The sequence below is a fragment of the Schistocerca gregaria genome, chromosome 4 (genome assembly GCF_023897955.1).
Source record: "Schistocerca gregaria isolate iqSchGreg1 chromosome 4, iqSchGreg1.2, whole genome shotgun sequence".
In the NCBI taxonomy this organism is placed as follows: domain Eukaryota; kingdom Metazoa; phylum Arthropoda; class Insecta; order Orthoptera; family Acrididae; genus Schistocerca; species Schistocerca gregaria.
In genome coordinates, this window is record NC_064923.1 from 755,984,664 (window position 1) to 756,002,465 (window position 17,802).

Consider the following 17,802-nt stretch of genomic DNA (forward strand, 5'->3'; position numbering starts at 1 on the left):
CTCCAAGTGCGACCAGTTGTAAATTTACTCTACTGACGGCTTTCTTTTGTGTGTTTGATGATGGCTTCATATTGTCTCAAAGAAATTTTAAAGTAGAGTAGATATGTCGGTAAGCTGAAGTGGTAAAAAATTACATGGTTCACCGTTTCCTTTAGAGGAATACAAGAAAACATTACGAGATATTTGGCCTCAGCTAGTACTGTATAATTACGCCACAAAATGTGGAGCAAATGGACAAAAGAATATGTGGCACATGCGAATATAAACTTAAAATAACAAGACCGATTGAAAGATGATACTAAAGAAAACATTCTTACTCAGTTTCAATGAGCCGGAGTCAGCCCAGCCGAAGAGATTGCGGATGAAGTCCATGATGGCGTCCACATCGATACCGGCGTCCCTCAGCATCTGGATCAACTCCTGCACAGCGTCCAGCTCCAGAACGCGCAGCACCAGTTGCTGGAAAGGGCACATTTCTGGTTAGAGGTCAAATATAGAGGTAATATAAAAGAAAGATGTTGGACACTCGTAGCCGTTCAAGAGCCATGAAAGGATTACTACTTACGTGGAACTCGTCCGAGCTGAGCCTGTTGATGAGTTCAGCAAAGTCGGGGCTGGTCTCCAGCTTCTCGTTGTAGAGAGCCTTCAGCTCGTCGACTGGGAGGATGGCGAGGATCTCATCGAGCATGGACTTGAGGCTCCTGCTGCTCCTCCTCATTCGGCTGGCGGGTTTCGTAATCTGAGGAATGCCCAGGAAGTCGTGGATGGTGTTGAGGAAGCCGTAGGGGTCAAGGCCTGAGGACTCGAGGAAGTTGAGCAGCTGCGGAAAGAAATTGGGCAGTGAGAACCTGCGAGTTGTAACGTCTCATAGGTGTATGAAGTGTCTAATGGAGCGTTGCTTACATCGTACAGCTCGGGCTGCTGGTCAACGTACACGACGATGCTCTCGAACTCGTCAGACATGAGGTACTGGAGGGCGGCCTGCACCTCAGCGTCGTTGGCGACATAGTTGAGGACTATGTTGACGATTTCGTCGACGGGGATGAGGGCCAGGAAGTCGTTCAGGTCATCCTGCAGGTTGCGGCTGGATCGCTGAGCCGGGAAGCGCTGGACTTTCTCATGCTTGGGCGCTGTGTAATTTTAATGTAGGCGTTAGCGAACTTCTGCTTACTGAATGGACGTGTTACGTAAATAACTGTAAGAGGATATTCGCTTGTTTTGGGGAGACACCGAAATTTTGTTTTCGTTTTATGTAAGAGCGTAACCAATATTCTTGAATATGTAATGAGACTACTACGTCTTACCTCAGAGTTGATTATTCATTCAAAAAAAATACCTCCACGTTTTAATTAGTGACTGTTATTCGGGAAGAAAAAGGAGCAATATAGCTCAACGGTTACTGAAGGCTAGTTAGGTTCGGGTTTGGTTGCCTGGGAGGAGAAGGCCAAACAGCCAGGTAATCGGTGTCGTTGGAGTATTGAAGGACGGGGAAGGAAATCGGCAGTGCGATTTCAAAGGAACCATCTCAGCATTTGTCTGGAGCGATTTAGGGAAATCACGGAAAACCTAAATCAGGATGGCCGGATGCGAGTTTGAGCCGTCGTCCTCCCGAATGCGAATCCAGTGTACTAAACACTGCACCACCTCGCTCGGTACTGCTGGATAGTCTTGGGTGTTATTAGCGTTAGGTGTTCATTAAAAACTCTCCTTCCCTAGCTCAGTGATCAGCCTCTGGCTTATATGTGTAGGACCCAGGTTCTATCCCCGTTACTCCCGGAGATTCTTCCTTATTGGAAAAACTTGAACAGGTTTTCCTAGCTTCGTTATACCAATTTTGGAGCTATTTGAGTTATAAGGAGCGTTCCCAAAGTCAAAAGGCGAAAAGGTCAGGAGAGTCGCCTGCTGACCCTACGCCCCTGCTTAGCGGATTCACTGACGCCACTGGCAGAGGATGACACTGCGATCGGTCGGTTAGAACTGCCCTATTACTGTCAGAAAACGTGGCTTTCCTTTGCTTTGCTTTAAAATTATGTGTGCAGAATACAGTATTTTATCGACGCCATAGGTGTACTTTTCTTTAACTCGCTAATGCCCGTAGGAGGACATATTACTTTCTCCCAGGTAGATTTAATGGCAGTACGCGATTCAAATGATAAAATCTGTCGAAATAATGTCTACACAGGCAGTATCAAAAAATTTTCTGCTGACTGTAAACCATCCTTGCATAAATCATTGTGTCCGATAACTATTTGCTTCACTGAAGCGCAATAAATTATGTGGTATTTCTCTGCGAATAGCTTACATTTTTATGAGGTACACCAGCATCTGGTAGCTTTACGGAACGACGTTGGTCATATGGAAGACTACTGTGCACGTCATTATGGAAGCATAGCTCATATAAATGAAAATCTGTTATGTGTGTGGGGTCCTGTTCTTTCAGACAAGTCCGAAGGAATAGACGCCATTTTGATATTGGAGCCACCGTGAATCAACTCACAAAGGAATTAAAGACATGGGCATATATCAACTGACAAGCTGATATTTTGTGCCACCCTCGGTTTCTAGCCCGAGTCTCCAACTTACTAGGCAGATACGCTGACCACTAAGCCATCTGCACACAGGTGTTTCCGCATCTGCACCGGCTACCCTAGCAAGACCCCGTCAGACCCAAATTCTCAACTGATACCTCACACTACTGGTGCAGCGCCCCTGCTTATGACCCACATTACGCGCAGTATCTCGCCGATTCGAGTAAGAGACAGAGCTTGGTGTGCAACTGCACTGAAGGAATAGCTGAGAATCTGGGTCTGGTGGGAGGCTTACTATAGTAGGCGGTGCAGTTGAGTTGACTACTGTGTCCGGATGGCGTGGTGGTCAGCGCATCTGCCTAATGAGCAGAAAAAACAAATTTCCAGTTTGTCCCTTTGATATAAATCAATGCCCACTGGTAACTGACTTCTTTAATTCCTTTCCTTCTTGAAAATATGTTGCACAGCACATGTATGGTACGATTACGTGGTCACTTAAGCTGAAATAGTTTTTCTTAGAACCAAACATTAACCAAACATTAACACCATTCTGGCCTTTAAGAGTACGATTTGATGACACTTACCCTTGGGCACCGCTGCGCCGCAGGCGATGCCAATGACAACAGCGAACAGCAGGAAGAAGCGCATCTGCACAAGAAGGTGATGTCTTAGAGTGGAGGCAGTGCTAGCTAGTCTAGTGTACTGCAGAGCGGAGAGGACTTACCTTGCCGGCTGTGGACCACAATGTGATGCGGCAGGCTTCGACGTGTGCGTATTTACGCATTTCTTTATCAGCTCTTCACTGCGTTTATCGAGTGCGGTTTTTTCCGCTCGCGACCAAGATGACCTTCATGGTCGGTAAACGCAAGTCATATCTGCGTCTGTGCATTACCTGAAAAATTCACTTCAGTTGTCCAGAAGAGAGCAGAGCGTGCGTATCGCATCGTATATCAGCAGTGATTATCGCGTGACGTTAAGAACTTGTAGGAATGCAACAGGTTTCGCTTGTAGCTTTCGATATGATTTCTACGTATTAACTCAATCATGACAACGGAAGAAACTACGATGAAGTGATTTTCATGTGTAGTTTTCGTCGTGTCTGAGTCTGTCGCCTACCGTTCCACGACAGAAAAGTAGTTTGCTCAACTTTGTAATTCGATTTGTTAATACGGAGCGAAGGCATTTCGTTCACTCCATTGTCTAAGGTAACTTGTTTGCAGAGTGCTTTATGCCCTCTGTTTCACCTCAGTTGTGGCAGAATCAGCAGTGTGCCCTGAGCACTTAAGTTGTGTGTTCTTGTACAGCGCTACCCTGTAAACGTCACTAACTTCATTATCTCCGAAGTTCTCGGCAGAAATGTGCTGGTGTTTCTTGGAGTGCTGAGGGCAGCAGAACTGTTTTGAGTATGATTCTAAAATAATGTGCCTTTTTTTTTCAAGAGCCGCTCTTGCGTGGTACTCGTCACTCCTCCATATGTTATTGTTTCGATACTGTGCCGGGATACCCTCCGTATCAGTAAAAGAGTGCGATAATAACAGAATTCCTCGCAAGCAGTCTGTCTGCGTGTAGTACAAATTTACTTCTGCGCGTTTTGTGTGTTGTAACTGATTCTGTATCGGTTTTCGGAAGCGAAAATCCTCAAATAGGGTAGACGTGCCTGGAGAGGATTGGAAAAACCCCTGTAATTAGCATTCACGTTGATCGAGGGATACAGATGGGGGTACTTCTAAGACACAGGTTGATTTTCGATCTGGTTCACCTCTCTGTGTCGTAGAATAACGCTTACCGATGTACTAACGTGTACTACGACGTGTTAACATCTGCGACAGTTAATTATCAAATTTATCCTAACGATAAGTCGGACAGGTTCCTTTATTTAACGGCCGAAAGCGGTATCAATAAATTCGGAATGTGCTCCTTCCGTAAAGGGAAAGAACTTCTTTTCTTTAGAAATATCTGTAGAAAAGTCGCTCCTGCACGGCGACAGATGCATAATTGCGCAAGCGAAGTTCCAGCAAAGGCTTAAACTGATTCGCGTGGAAATTCTAAATAACAGCAAAGGGAAAGTCATAGATTATATCTCATTAACTGTCTCACAGCTTCGTGGGTTGTCTGAGATGAAGCCAGTACAACAGGATTGCGAAATCAGCTGACATGGCATGAGGAATATAGAATTTAACAATATTTAAATACTGTTTTTCGAAGCGCACTTTGTATTAGTTTTCAGGGCCATAAAACTATTTTTAGCGAAAAACTGTATTTAGTAACCAATTACTTGGATAGGTCTTGATCTGTAATAGTGGGATCAAAGTATTCAGCTGAAATTCTATGTGCTGATGGCACAACATTATCTGTGGCAGACCTGAAATTCAGTTCGAATTTTTAGAAAATAACAAGTGAAAATGGGAGCATATAGTTCACGAAAAACAGATCGCTCCTTAATCGTAACGAAACATAGTGTACACAGTGTCCAACACAGAACTTTCGTAAAAGATGTGTCCTTAGAATTGTGTACATAAGTTTCGAGAGATGGTTTTTCTTCATTTTTCGAGTATTTCCAAGTTGAGGTATCTCAACATTCCTGTCCCTATTCAGAGGATTAGCGCTGCTTTTCTTTTGTCTACCTGATACGTCCGCTGCTAGGGTGCAAAAAAGGGCAGCTCGTTTTGTATTATCACGTTATAGGGGAGAGAGTGTGGCAGATATGATACACGAGTTGGGATGGAAGTCATTACAGCAAAGACGTTTTTCGTCGCGGCGAGACCTTTTTACGACATTTCAGTCACCAACTTTCTCTTCCGAATGCGAAAATATTTTGTTGAGCCCAACCTACATAGGTAGGGATGATCATCAAAATAAAATAAGAGAAATCAGAGCTCGAACAGAAAGGTTTAGGTGTTCGTTTTTCCCGCTCGCTGTTCGGGAGTGGAATAGTAGAGAGATAGTATGATTGTGGTTCGATGAACCCTCTGCCAAGCACTTAAATGTGAATTGCAGAGTAGTCATGTAGATGTAGTCCAACTTGATATGGATACCACACACTTGAGTAATGTCTTAGTGCGGATAATACAATAGTTCTATAAGAATCTCTTCCGTACACCAACAGCTGTTTTCCAATCTCTGACAGAACCCTGGGTTTGCTGCACCTTATACCAAACGAATGTGCTCATTACAATCCATGTTGCTGTTGTGGTCTTCAGTCCTGAGACTGGTTTGACGCAGCTCTCCATGCTACTCTACCCTGTGCAAGATTCTTCATCTGCCAGTACCTACTGCAACCTACATCCTTCTGAATCTGCTTAGTGTATTCATCTCTTGGTCTCCCTCTACGATTTTTACCCTCCACGCTGCCCTCCAATACTAAATTGGGGATCCCACGATGTCTAAGAACATATCCTACCAACCGATCCCTTCTTCTAGTCAAGTTGTGCCACAAGCTCCTCTTCTCCCCAATTCTATCCAGTACCTCCTCATTAGTTATGTGATGTTCAGCATTCTTCTGTAGCACCACATTTCGAAAGCTTCTATTCTCTTCTCGTCTAAGCTATTTATCGTCCAAGTTTCACTTCCATACATGGCTACACTCCATACAAATGCTTTGAGAAACGACTTCCTGACACTTAAATCAGTACTCGATGTTAACAAATTTCTCTTCTTAAGACACGCTTTCCTTGCCATTGCCAGTCTACATTTTATATCCTCTCTACTTCGACCATCATCAGTTATTTTTCTCCGCGAATAGCAAAACTCCTTTACTACTTCAAGTGTCTCATTTCCTAATCTAATTCCCTGAGCATCACCCGACTTCTTTCGACTACACTCCATTATCCTCGTTTTGCTTTTGTTGATGCTCATCTTATACCCTCATTTCCAGACACTGTCCTTTCCGTTACAATCCATACAGTCACAAATTATCACTCTGTCATTTTCGTGATATGACTAACTCAAGTTTTGATTCATTGATCGCATACTCGAAGACTGCTACATGTCATAAGCACACAATATGGCATATCTGCAAACTAAGAGCCTTTAGCCTTTTACATTTGAGTTGATATTTTGCTGAACTCTGGCTGATTATCACCTTAGTTTTTACCAGATAATATCTCCTGATATCCAACTGCATCGTCTGCGAAATGTTTGAGATTGCAGCAAATACTACCCGCTTAAATATTACTATGCAACAGGATGAATGATGGTGCTATCACGTTTCCCTGAATGCCGTACAGAGGAGACATTTTACGCGGAAGTCGCTTGCCGGGTGTTCGTGGGTAAATACGATACTGCGGTGCCTGTGTTATTCCGAATTGTGATGCAAGGAACCTTGCAGTGCATTCCAGGATAACACAGACAGTGCAATATCGTTTCGTAGCTTGCCTGTATGTACTGCTGAATATATTTTCTTAAATGTTTCTTAATCAGGTCACAGTCTGGCAGTGAACCGAAAATTTTTCAACAGTCAACAAACAAAGAACATATAAACGACCTAGTCATACAGATAACTTTTCTCACTGTTCAGACGTTATATGTGAATCGCATTCTGGATTTCACATGTCACGTGTTTCCGGAATAGTTTCACTGTTCTACACAAAAGGTCTCTTTGTGTCACAGAGTGTTTGATTTTGAACTCAGAAAATGTTTTAGAATCCTCCGCGGATCCGTTCTACTGGCATCGTTCGTGGATGGGCTTGACCTGTACTCTTTCTCAGGAGCTGGAAGTAGTTCTCTGCCTAAAGGATCTCTGGTTATCACTCTTGAGGATGAAACTAATTTACTTGTAAAATGCATATAGAAAAACACAAGGACCTGCTTGTGATCTGAGTCATTCTTGATTTTTAGCTATTCAGCTAATTTAACATGCTGGTCATTGATTATTGTATCACCTGAACTGTACCATCATCATTTGATTCCCATTTGTAAAGGAACATATTAAGAATAAATTAGGCGTATCGGCTTTCGTTTTGATACTGTCTGCTTCAGTTCCTGTCTCATCAACAAGTCCATGCACTCTATGTTTTAAGCTAAGTTTTAACGTCTGACTTAAGTTTCGCGAGAATCCTCCAAAACCAATTATTTTCGCCGCTGCCTCCCTGGTAGTCAAGGTCGTATCAGTCAGTACCGAACTACTGACTTTTTTCAGATTGATTCGTACACGTTCTGCGGCAACCGCTGTTTCATAACGAACTTGCTGCCACTATTTGTATACAGTTATGGAACTCTTACTTCTCTAACGATTCTGAGAGGTGCCTTTCGTAGACTGCTTCACTAACTGCTTACTTCGATTTTTACCACAGACTCACTGCACACCCCTTGCCTGATTTAATTTGAGCAGAAGAAATGAAGTTGCTTACTCTTTGGTCAGTTTACTATATAATTAGCTTCTCAGTTTATTGGCACAGCCTTTTGTTCCTGGTAATTACCTCATTGCAACAAGTGCAGTATGATGTTTTATGGCAGTACATAAAAGAACATATTGCAAGAGTTGAGCACTTTCTATCACCCACATATCTAATATATTTTCACGATGGGTCTGTTTACTGTCATAGATGGATTTCTGAGAACGCCTTGAGTGTAGTTCCTCGGCAGCTCTTGTCTTGTCTACTGCTTATGAAGGTGTACTCGTAGTTTTCCCTGTCTACTGTGAGACGCTTGAATCCTCCTGTATTGTAAATGAATAACGGAGACACAGATGAAAACAGGTTTTCACCGAAATTTTCACTTGCTTCTGGGGGTGAGGTGGGTCATCTGTGAGAGTGTCTAGCTTCGAGTTTTAGATTACACTTGATAGTACTGCTGGAACAATTTTGTATGCAGATTAAATTTCTGCGCCATGAGATTTACTTCGCACAACTACCGCTACGATAATGCTACTGCGTAATAGTCCAGATAACTGGGTTCCAGTAAAGAGTTAGGAATGTATCTGAAGACATGTGACAATTAGTCAAATCCAGTTACAGCTCATTATCTAAGTGAAGGTCAAATAACTTGGCGTGTTTTTGCCTGTTTATATCGAAATAATCTGTCTCTGTTTATTTGCTTTCTGTGTAACTACTCTTCTTTCATGCATTTACAAGTACCGTGTGGTTAGAGATTAACCTGTCGCGACGATTTTCTTACCTCGATCGCTTGATATAACAACGGAAGACGTCCGCCTCCTAAATTTACGACCTTAGCTTACGAGAATAAAGTCAACATTGCCATGCTGAAATAAGTCTTATAGACTAGATAATTTACATAATTTATGGGTATCTCTAAGGTCAATGCAGATTTAAAGATAAAATATTTTGACAACCAGTGGAAACTTAATCAGCGGGAAGTATGTGACAATAAGTGCATTGACAAAACACTCGTGTTACACGTTATATTAAAGAAAAAAGGTTTTAAACTAGGTACGTTCAAAGAAGAGGTTGACAGTGACACACACGTCAGAATGAAAACCACATATACTTAATATACATAATGATTCCTCTTAGTTCGGTTATACATAGATGTGCTTTACAGACCATGAAAATAGTTAATTTCCCTTATCCTCATTAGCTAGAACCTACCAAATCAGTTTTCGTAACTTCGCTTGAAGAGATACAGAACTAGTGATAACATCAGCACGTGGTTGCCTATGCAATAATTTTCCGTATCTATCTAGTGCTGTACTTCTTATTCTGCCGTCTTGTGATTCAGATGTGACCCATTATATTGTATGCATTTGAGTTTGGCGCTGACTACGTATTATTAATATCCACAGCCGAATTATTTAGCTATTTCAACAGAAAAAAGCCGCGCGCGAATAGCCAAGCCATCTCAGGCGCTGCAGTCATGCACTGTGCGGCTGGTCCCGGCGGAGGTTCGAGACCTCCCTTGGGCATGGGCGTGTGTGTTTGTCCTTACGATAATTTAGGTTAAGTAGTGTGTAAGCTTAGGGACCTATGACCTGAGCAGTTAAGTCCCATAGGATTAAAAAAAGTAGAAAATGTTGCGAAGAAAGAAAGCAATACGAGTGAAGTGGACGCATAAATTGTTACTGTAACATTTAACAATCACAGAATTGCTCAAGTTTGCGGACTATGTGATTTGCTACATCTAAGTTCTTCACTATTAAAATGCCGCTACCCATTCTTTAACAAAAGAAATAAGTCTTTTAGGAAAAATAACGTGAAGCACTGTATTAACAGCCACAGTCTGCAGCCGCAAGTGTGGGACATGTGGGTCAGAGTAACATACGCGTATGGAGATCATGAGTGACAGCTCGCTGCGCTCATTGGGAAGCGACACTGCACAGTGGTAATGGCAATGGCAGGGGGTCAATGTCACCACACCAGGCCACGTCTCTTGTGAAGGACGACGTGACTGGGGGCCAGGCTGTTGTGACCCAAACGCGTCTCTCAGGGCCATGTAATATGTCTGGATTTTGAGGCAGAAGCATTCTTGCACCGGGTCGCCGCTACAATCTGGTAGCACCACCACAGCACTGAGCTCCTAGTGGGACTTAGTGCCGCCGCCTGAGTCCTGCCAGAGACCAGCCACGCTCTGCAGACTCGAGGCGCTACCAGTCCTCCACGCTGCTGAGGGAAGCAGGACGTTGCTGGCGACTTGTCTGCGACCTCGAGGCACTGCCCGCTCCTCAACTTTAAGAGGTCCAGACTGGGTCTTTCCCTCCGCTGAAAAGCAGACTATAAGGCACTCCTCATAACCTCTCCATTACTCTATAGGAGCTTTATCAAGTTGTGACACTACTTGTCACTGTTTTTAAGAGTGTCCTTCATTGCAGAAAACTGCATTATCTTCAAAAGATCGTAGGGTACTCTTAACATTGTCTTTCCTCTCAATGAAGCTCCACCATAATTTTGTAAAATTAAAATACAAATATTGTAAAGTGTTAATCAGGAAGAAGAATATTATATGAATTCATAAAGTTCTAAAAAAATAGATGATGGGTAAGAATTTAAGATTCAACATTGGATATAGAACAGGAATTACATCTTCATCATTACTTTTCATTTCACACTTCAGTGCCCAATAAACAGTAAGATTCTGTTTATCATACATTTCGGTTCCTCTCTACATCACAAGACGTTTTTCAAGTTAAATATTCCACCTGGTACCAACTACTGTAATTTTTGTACTAGTAACCTGATTTATTAATAGATTTCTAGTAATTATTTCCCATAGTCAGAGACTTCCACAATGTATAGTGACAATAAATACTTAATAATTCAGTTAATTGTAAGAAAAAACCATTTCTCTTGAAACATTACATTATAATCCTAATATTCATAATCATTATATTCTGACGGTTTACATATTTTTAACATTATTGGTGGTAGTCAAAATTTCTGGTGTAAGTCAAAAACTAATTAAAATCATACAAATGACTGGTTCTTACAGTTAAGACATTCTCTGTCTGAAATTATGAATAACCCTTTAATTGATACATTAAGAAAATAAATATGTGATGTTGCCTTCTCCATTCTATGCCGTTGGGCACCTTGTGGCTCCTCCGCCTTTAGGAGCAGTTTCCCACCCCAAGGGCAAGAGAGTGCCCTTCCTTCTAGCTGCTCACCCACCCTCCTAGAAGGCCGTTGGCAATTGATAGAAGGTGATGTTAATGCCATTTCTGCCTGTTCCTTATTCAGGGTGTCTTCTGTTATCAAAATTGTAACTGGAGTTCATTATACCTCAGCTACTGAAATGCCATTTAGTCCACAAGATTTACTTTTTGATATGTAAACAATGAATTCATTATGTCAGCATTTGATGCTAGTAGAGCATCTACAGGGTGTATTTTATTTAATTGTTACACACACACACACACACACACACACACACACACACACACACATATATATATATATATATATATATATATATATATATATATATATATATATATATATATATTTGGAGCCCAGAAGTTTTTGAGGTGCAATAGTCATTATTCTGAGGGGTACATTTTGACAACACTATATTAAAAGGTGTTTTCTACATTATATTATATGTTAACGTCTGTTAATGCATCTGCAGGTGCAATACATCTATTTTTTGGCCTTGCAAGTGTCTGTTCTTTTATGAATTTTAATTTCCAGACTTGTATCACAACATTTTTCTCTACTTATATTTATGTATATATGGCTGTGGCAATTCTTATGTCTTCTGCACTGTATGTATTTTGCAGTATCTTACTCCAGTAGGTTACCCTCTTCTCTGTTTGAATATATTTAGATTGTATCCTTACGAAACTAAATTAATTTATATATCATTATATGTTTCTTGGGTGAATAAAGTCTCAGTACATATATCTAGTGATCTGCTTTTTTTATTGTATGGGTGTATTACAATGGGTGTGTAAGCTCCCAGATGAACAAATTGAAGTTACAGTCCAAATTCAGGACATTGACTCCATGGAAACAAACGTTATGTACAGTCAATTTATGCAATGAAATAACATTAATATTTTCCTTTCATATTCCTGAAGGACATCATTATATCTGAGCTGTCAAATATGTTCTATAACTGCAGGTAGCTTTATCGTCAAGAATTTCTTATCCCTACAGACGATAACATACTACTGGCTGCAACATGCTACTCAGGTTTCAGAGGCCTGGAATGATAACAAAACAACAGACAGCTCTAAAACAATGATATGACATCCAACAACTTCTTTGTTATAATGATATAGCTTATTCTTTTAAATTAAATGTGCAGGACTTGTATATACATGTAGGAGATAGTCTTCTCTTCACAATAAGATCATCCATCATGTGATCTAACATTAAGTATATATTAGAAAAACATTATTAGTATAACAAGTTCATAAAGTTCTTAGTGCTACACCATACTTTCTAAGTTCAGTATCCTTACAGCTTGAGGTAAGTGCTCCATTTTGATTTGTGTTAAGTGGCGTATGGCAAAGACTTTTGATACGAACCATACATCAAGGTACTGTCATAGAAGCTTGAATATTTGCTTTTTTAACCCAGATCCCTAGGATCATTTAAAAATATTTAGTTACTGTACTCAGCTATTTATCGTTCACATTTTCTTCTTGATATCTTACAAATTATTTCAACTGACCATCATAATCGAAAAATCACACATAGTGCAGTCCTTTTCAATATGCTTCAATACAAGACAGTAAAATGTAAGACTTAACCTCCTCCTACATAAGAAAAAAAGGGTCACGGAGATCATCTTTACCGAAATCACTTAAAATCGAAATTACTTTAATGTTAAACAATTTTAATTTATCTATTTACTGCCAGATTTTATGTAGATGTGAGGGTTTCGAAAACTTGTTATTCCCTGGCTACATTTCGAGAGTTAAAACTGTGGTCACAGTAATTTACTGTATTCTGGAAAATAAGAAAGGAGGGAATAGGCTGTAGGTAACCAGAACGTAAAAAAGTAGTTAATAGATGAAAAAGACACACCTTTCACACCCCTTTTCTCACCTAAGACCTTACCTACAAAGAGCCTCAACAGTGGCGTAGAAGACAGACGTTTTGTGCAAGATATACAGAATGATGACCACAGACCTTTCCTTTTGCAGCCATGAAAAGTGGTTCCACATCCCTAACTATGAATCTTCACTATGGACAACTGTTTCGTCTTCCTACTTCAAAAAGCTACAAGTAATCCATTCAGACTATCTCAAAATTGGAAGATAAGGCAGCAGGCTTATCTTCTCAAACTCAGTCAAACAGGAACTAAACATTGTGGGTTATTACATTAAGCCATTACATATTAAATTATAATCCTCTATTCTGTATAAAACTTTGAAAGCCCACAAAACGTTTGAAGTTCTCAGATTTATTTTCAAGTACCATATCCCCTTAAGAAACATAATTCACGGATACAAATGGCTGACAATGTGGATCAGCACATGATGTATGTCTATTTATACTACCATGCACAGATAATTTACTCTATAAAATGTAACTGAGCTAAGCAAAATAAATAATAAATGTAGATATATCCTGATTCAGTTTATTGAAGAAATGAAGCATGTTGTACTAAATTGAGATCACTATTTAATACAATTACATTACAATACATCTTCTTATTCTGTAGTGGTCAATCAATGGATTGGTTTGCAACAGCTACAATGTCTCCATTCTGGGCGTCTTTCAGCTTTTCTCTTCATTTCTTTACAGGTGTTACATCCCACATCTGTCACGATTTGGCCATGTACCTGAGTCGTGATCTTCCTCTTGGTCTTTTTCCCTCGACATATCCTTCTATGATTGTGTTCAGAAGTCCTTTATGTCTTAATAGATGGCCTGTAAATTGCACTCTTCTTTTAACAATGAAACTCCAGAAGGTTGTCTTCTCACCTGCTCTTTCCAGAACCACTTCGTTTGTGACTTTGCCGATACATTTTATTTTGAGCATGCGTCTATAGCACCGCATTTCAAAAGAATTTAGCTTCTGTTCTTCCTCTTTCCCGAGAGTCCATGTTTCACACCCATAGCATGCTACACTTCACAAATATGTTTTCAGAAATCTTTTCCTGATTTCAAAGCTGATGCTCTTAGATGTTAATATGTTTTTCTTCTTGTTAAAAGCAGCCTTTGCTTGAACTTTTCTACTTCTCACTTCTGCCTTGCCCCTTCCATCCCTGGTAATATTACTGCCCAGATAAGTAAATTTATCAACTTGTTCAAGCAGTTCATTGCCTACATGAACTTGGACTTTCACTTGATCTTCTTTGTCGCATGCCATTACTTTTGTTTTTGCTTTATTAATTCTCATATTATATTCTTCACCCATAACTTTATCCATTCTATTCAGTAGGACTACAAGATCTTCTTCACTTTCACCCAGGACAGCTATATCATCGGCATATCTTATCATATCTATTCGTTGGCCATGAATTACTACACCTGTCTGTGAATTTTCCCTTACTTTTTTCAGCGCCTCTTCAATGTATAGGTTAAAGATAACTGGGGATAGTGCGCAACCTTGTCGGACACATTTCCGTAGCTGCACCTCTTCTTGTTTTGTCCGTCCACAGATAACTGCTGTCTCGTTTATGTACAGGTTCCGTATCATTTTTCTATCTTTATAATCTATTCCAACTTTTTTGAGTACCTCAAACACCTTATCCCATTTAACATTATCAAAGGCTTTCTCTACATCTACGAAAGCTATGTATGTTTTCAGGTTCTTATCTAGTCGTTTCTCTATTATTGATTCTCTGGTTCCTCTGCCTTTCTGAAATCCAAACTGGTCTTCGGATAGTGTAGCTTCGACTTTTTGTTCTATGCGTTTTAGGAAAATTGAGGTTAATATTTTAGAGATGTGAGTAACTAGGCTGAGAGTCCTATAATTTTCACATCTTGTAGCATTTGCCTTCTTTGGAATGGGGATCATAATGTTTTTCTCAAAGTCTGTAGGAATTTTACCCTGCTCGTACATGTTGAAAACAAGACTATACAACTCCTGATTTAGTTTTGCTCCTCCAGATTTCAGAAGTTCGGCTGGGATATTGTCTATACCAGGCGATTTGATGTTTTTCAATTTTTTCAGAGTTAGTTCAAACTCTTCCTTTAATATAGGTTCACCTATGTTGTGCGCATCTACTTCTGTTTCTTCTTCCATGATGTTTTCAGACAGGCCTGATCCGCTGTACAGTTTTCCTATATATTGTTTCCATCTTCTTGCAACTTCATCATCGTCATCCAACATATTGCCATTTTCATCCATCACAGCCCTACACTTGTTTCTTCTGTATCCAAAGCAATGTCTCACACATTTATAGGCCTTGTCGATATTTCTCTTGCTCATGTTGTCCTCAACTGAAATACAGAGATCATCAAGGTATTTTTTTCTAGATTGTTTTGCCTCTCTGTTGATTCTATTTTTCAGACTCTTGTGTTTCTCTTGGTCTTCCTTCTTCACAGAATTTTTTAATATCCTACTTTCTTCCATCATATTTAGTAGGTCATTAGTGATCCATTCCTTCCTTTTCTCTGTCCTTTCTTTTCCTATTACTTCTGCTGCTGCTTCTAAAATACCAGTTTTTATTTCTTCCCAGCTGCTTTGGATGTCATGCAGCCCTGTGTATTTGTTTTCTTGTCTGTTTCTGGTTGATAGTGCTTCAGTGTATTTTCGTTTTTCAGGTTTGTCAAATCTCATTTACATGTACTACTTTTTTAATGTTCTTGAATTTTAGTTCAGTCTTCATTATAACGAGTATGTGGTTACTTTCCACATCACAGCCTGGATATGATCTGCTGTCCTTAACTTAGTTTTTAAATCTTTGCTTCACTAGTGTGAAGTCAATTTGATATCTGTTAATGTCACCAGGCATTTTCCAAGTATATCTTCTTCTTGGATGATGATTAAAGAAGGTATTTGTAATGCAAAGTTTATTTTTTTGGCAGAATTGTACAGGTTTATCCCCTCTTTCATTTCTTAATCCTAATCCAAAATTCCCTGCCACATGCTTTTCTTTACCTGCCCCAACAACGGCATTCATATCTCCCATGATGACAAGGTTTTCAGCTCCTATAATTCTGCCAATTACTTCTTCAAGGTGGTCATACATCATGTCGATTTCATCATCCTCGTGCCTCGTAGTTGGCATGTATACTTGGATTATGATTGTGTCTCTTGGTTTAGTTTCCAATCGGACATAAATTATCCTCTCACTATGTTGAACAAATCCTTTTACTCTTAACCCCATCTCTTTACTGACGATAATTCCCACTCCTGCAATCCCAGGATTGTCTTGTGCAGGGCAAGAGAGTGCCCTTCCTTCTAGCCGCTCATCCGCCCTCCTAGAAGACCGTTGGCAATTGATAGAAGGTAATCTCCTTATCCCAGGAGATATTTGGCTCAGTAGAAGTATAGGTTGGAAATGGAAGACCCCTAGCCCTCGAAACCTAATAGCGTCAGGGTTAGAAAAGAACAAAAGTTGGCCGAGCGTGGCCAAATAGGAACGATATAAGTGAGGAGCCTGGCATACGTAAGTGGAAGCAATGCCAGGACGCAGCTCGGGACCCCGTGGTCGCCACATACTCACTAGGTGTGAGTCCCTGAAGCTTACAATTAAGTCAATATATCTTGATCATGTATTACAATACATAATCAAGATATATTGACTTAACACAACTATTTTTCATAGTGAGTAAAATGTTTCACAAATAACAAATATCTTGAACATTTCCTGGATTAAGTTTCCACTACATCTACTTTGTTGCAGTTTATCTCATTTATGCAGGTATTAGTAATGATTAACACTTCCTGAATTCAATTTCCACTACATATACTTTGTCACAGCTTATCTCATTTAAATAGAAATTATTAATAATAAACAACTAATAGATAAATGGATAATGAGAGGATAGGTGGTGTGTAAACATTGTACACCCACATACCCATGGACAGTTAAATAATAGAAATTACATTACTATCAAATCTACTTCCATTAAATATTTGACCAGCAAATTCAATATAAACAAAAAAATTTCCCCCTTCTCTTTTTCAAACACTGCATCTTGACCTGAAAAATTTTATAATTATAAATTAATTAAATCATAATTTTAAAAAGTATTTCTGATGATGGTGATATACAAACATAAAGGATAATGTCACTCACTTAATGTCTAGTTTATTATTATTGAAGTTTCGCAGACTAACAATAAAGCTCACAATAACTTCATATAACACCTTGTCAATTTGTAATTTAAGCTTAAAAATTACAAATAATCATTAAGTCAAAAAGTGGTTCATCAGTACTATAAAACAGATGATGGAATGAACTGTGGAAGAACTGAGTGAACTGTTCGTTTTGAAATAATTTAAGAATTAAAAGGAATTGTAAAACACAATATTATTTAAGCTCAAACGTCCTATTAGATTGAAACTGTGAGCAAGACTTAGACCAGAACCTGGGACATGACTTTTGTTGGTAATCTTCTTACCAACTGAACTATCCCGTCACAACTAATATACTTATAACTATTATCATACTAATAGGACTGGGGATATCAGTTGGTATCAGAAAGTTTCTACAGTATATTAATAAAAAATATTATGTCATACCTACAGCTTCTTGTGCAGCACCACTTTTAGACAAGTTTATTTTATAGCAATCACACTGATACCAACGTTCATGCTACTTCTGAAATGCATTCTGGAAGACTGCTTTTTTATGTTCAGTACCCTCTGTAGTACTACTGTATCAAATCTCCATCTCTTCAGTTGCATTTTAACCTTGGAAGTTGCAAGAAGTTACACACAACTACACTGGTGACTACAATGAATGAGGAATCGACAT

At 39.6% G+C, this 17,802-nt stretch overlaps 1 protein-coding gene across 18 annotated transcripts in view; it reads right to left on the reverse strand.

Annotated features, from left to right (window-relative positions):
• The window catches only part of LOC126266714 (uncharacterized), a 258,062-nt gene that overhangs the window by 202,879 nt on the left and 37,381 nt on the right, over positions 1-17,802 (reverse strand). For 14 of the 18 annotated variants that reach the window (XM_049971176.1, XM_049971178.1, XM_049971179.1 and 11 more), the window contains one exon: positions 318-459. The exons of 2 other annotated variants lie outside the window; for them this stretch is intronic. In XM_049971176.1, coding sequence (XP_049827133.1) covers positions 318-459 — 142 coding nt within the window. Of the gene's footprint in view, positions 1-317; positions 460-565; positions 821-17,802 lie in introns of all 18 variants that reach the window. 2 more of the 18 variants (XM_049971166.1, XM_049971184.1) reach the window with 2 other exon arrangements.